This window comes from Oryza sativa, chromosome 1 (assembly GCF_034140825.1).
Source record: "Oryza sativa Japonica Group chromosome 1, ASM3414082v1".
Taxonomy (NCBI): domain Eukaryota; kingdom Viridiplantae; phylum Streptophyta; class Magnoliopsida; order Poales; family Poaceae; genus Oryza; species Oryza sativa.
This window is the reverse complement of record NC_089035.1, coordinates 30,413,284-30,416,574: the sequence shown is the minus strand read 5'-3', so window position 1 is coordinate 30,416,574 and position 3,291 is coordinate 30,413,284. Positions and strand designations below refer to the sequence as shown.

The 3,291-nt window shown below is 43.2% G+C and overlaps 1 protein-coding gene across 1 annotated transcript; it reads right to left on the bottom strand.

Moving 5' to 3' along the window:
- LOC4325583 (uncharacterized) lies at positions 1-2,916 on the bottom strand. The gene is made up of 2 exons (XM_015766174.3): positions 2,595-2,916; positions 1-1,548 (listed from the first exon to the last, which is right to left on the bottom strand). The coding sequence occupies exons 1-2, from the start codon at positions 2,889-2,891 to the stop codon at positions 250-252; spliced, it is 1,596 nt and encodes a 531-aa protein (XP_015621660.1). The 5' UTR covers positions 2,892-2,916; the 3' UTR covers positions 1-249.
- Positions 2,917-3,291: the final 375 nt, after the last annotated feature.

The window sequence follows — 3,291 nt, the reverse complement described above, 5'->3', positions numbered from 1 at the left end:
TGACAGTAAAAAAGGCATGACATTAGATGATAACTATATAAGATAAAGAACCGCTCATTTTACATAATTACTCTTTTCAGCGATACCTGAATGTTATTCTTACATATTTGTAGTCTAGTGGGTGCAACAGTGCAAGCAATTCCTGCACTGGATCAAGTCCGCAGTATCCACAGACCACAGTCCACACTGCCTGACTTAGAGGTGCAACCGTGCAAGTCATCTGGGAACCTTCTGTGCCGTTAGAACACATCACCCTGTCTGCAAAATACCTGATTCTTTTCCAGGAGCAATCTGATAATGCAGCTTTGCATCTCCAGGAGTTCCCAAAGGTGCACCAGTGCAGGAACAGTTATCAACCATATAAAGCTCCCACTTCTTGATCCCACACTTATCTAAAGCAGATGCCAGTCTTGGGTCATCCAAATCTGGACAAGAGCCATCTGGGCTAACGAGCACTGCTCCAGTGTATGCTAGTCCAGCGGCCTGAGCGGCTCCGTGATAATGGAACAGACCCCAGCTGAAATCATCTGAAACATCAACGATTGTCCAAAACTCCTTTGAAACCACACCATTATCCAGCACACTGAAGTAAAATGTACCAGGGATGAGAGCTCTTCTTACTCGGTACTTTCTGCGCCTCCAAACCAGTTCCCCTTCCAGGGTTCTGACTTGAAAAATTGGCTCATACCAAAATGAACCTTTAGCTTTTCCCCTGTAAAATAATTGATACTGACATGGGAATTGATCATATGCTGGATTTTGTCCAGCTACAACTCTCCAACTCCATTCCAAGTTGTCCAACCATCCAACAAACATGTCTTCTGCAAGTTCATGGCTTAGCATTTGTTCTCTGAACATGGTTAGTGGGGGTACAGAGGGCTTACTGGGGATCTCGGCATTGAGATCAAGACAATTGTTCTTCTGCAAAACACATAAAGAAAAGGCCTCCAGATGCGGACTCTCATACGACGCAATGCAGCGATAGTTGCAAACTTGATCAGTTGGAGAACATGAATTTAAACACTGAAGGGCTTTCCTACAGTTGGGATCGAACAGACAATTCAGTATCTGAGGACCACAATTTCTTATCATACAGCTTAGGGTAGACAGACCTTTTGCCCTAAGGTTTTGCAGCATATCAACAGGTCTTATGTACGCATTAACCACAACAAGTAAGCAAAATCTAATGTCATCTGAATTATGCCTTTCCCAGGCATTAGATACAGCCTTAAGGACTTCAGCAGATTCCTTCATGCCACCTGTTTCTCCAATATTTGTTAGCTTGCAAAACATGTCCTGACGTCCAGTGTATTGAACATACCTGCCACCTAACTTGTTTTCTAAGGTTGGAGATGATTGAAAGCAGATTATATTGGGAATGTCCTCACTGTTATTTATAAGCCACTGAACAGTCTCCTGACTCGTTATTGCAACATTGACTAGCATATCACACTGTGCCAGCTCTTTCCTAAGTTCATCATGGCCAATTGACTTGTCTGTGAAGACAAGCATTTCAAATCCTTCGTCAACCCACTTCATCCTATTAGCCTAAAAAGACAGAAAAAACGAGATGCATGGTTACTGGCAGTAAATTTATGCAGAGAGATATTCTGCATATTCATATTAAGTACGACAATAAATCAGAGGACCTGTTTCTTGCTTTCTGAATGAACAAATGTGTCATCTTGTAATCCTCAGATGCACAAATAAGCTTGGACTCTACATGTTTTTCCTTATGTGCATGCTAACTCAAAAAACAAAAAGTTAAACAATTTCGATGATACTACTATATTAGATTGAGTTCACATGAGTGGCATCTTGGGTTTGATCGTCATCCACAAGACCACAAATGGGAAAACAAAGGAAACCAACTTACAACATATTTCCCATGAATGGCTCTGCAAGGGTTGCAGTTTTGTACACTATCACTAAATAAATGATGGCCAGGAAAGACTGAAATATATGTGCGGATTTTTTTTGGGTGATTCCACGCACATGCCCCTTTTCATAAGCCCACAGGTATGACACACAATTGTATTATGGAAATTATGTAAATCCTACACAAACCATGGTATCATATATGGACATATCAATCCACAAAACTTGAACAGAAATTCCACACTTGCATTGTATAGCGTCACATCTTACAGAATCTAAGATTGTGGCATCGATAGGTTTATTAAATCACAAGGCAAACAAGGTAAAATAAGCGATACAAAATTATAATCAAGTACTAAAACAAGGTAAAATAAGCGATACAAAATTATAATCAAGTACTAAGTACTAACACATTTTGGAGGTACCAGAAATTTAGAATGTTCGTGCCCATATAATCACATATACTTGAATACTTCTACAACTAGTTCTCCAAGTGAGCGTGCGAAATGGTTCTGTGTGAGTGTGCAATTGACCAATCGCGTATTTGCATGTGCTTTGCCGTTACAACATTCTATCTATAGAAGTTCTTCAGTTATCAGCATATTCCGAATCGGCTTATTGCAATACTGTCGAGTTCTCCTTTGCACTGCGACTCCGCACTAGCATTTGATAGCGGTGAATCGGTGCTAGGTTCAGAGCTCAGAGCGGAAGCATACCGTGTGGCGCATAACCTCCTCCCATGGCGTGTCCTTCAGCGGGCTGATGCTCCCGTCGCCTACTATGGAGACTATGCGGACGGCGCCCTTCCCGGTGATGGTTCCGCCGGCCCCGCCGCCAAGCTCGCCCGCGGCGGCGCGCGGTGGCCCGAGAGAGCGGACGCCGCCGGAGTAGCGGCGGGCGATGGTGCGCGAAGGGGCAGGCACGGAAGCGGTTTCATGGAGGTGGCGGCGAGTAGGTAGGAAGAGGCGAGTGGTGGCCGCCGCGGAGGCGGACGTGGTGGGCGTGGCTGCCATGGGAGTCTGGGAAGAGGAGGTGGACGAAGCGGCTGGACCTCGAGTCTCGAGCCTTCGAGAACCTTTCGACTCATCCCTACCGTTCGATCAGAAAATCGACGGTGGATACTAATCTCAGGGAAAAAAATTCTGGAAAACGTTTTTCTACACAAACAAAATACGAGTTATAAAAACTAGCTGGTGGCCCGCGCAATTGCGCGGCAAACCCCAAACAAAATTATATATTTTTAAGTATGATTTTACTTAAAAAATTTATTAAATAGCTATCTCATTGTCTTAAGACATTGAAAGGCCAAACCTTATCATCATCGTGTTTCTAAATATATAGTTTTTAAAAGTCACACCAGTTGCTATCCATTATGTCATCCTCTTCTTTATTTGCTTGCTCGATTATCACTAT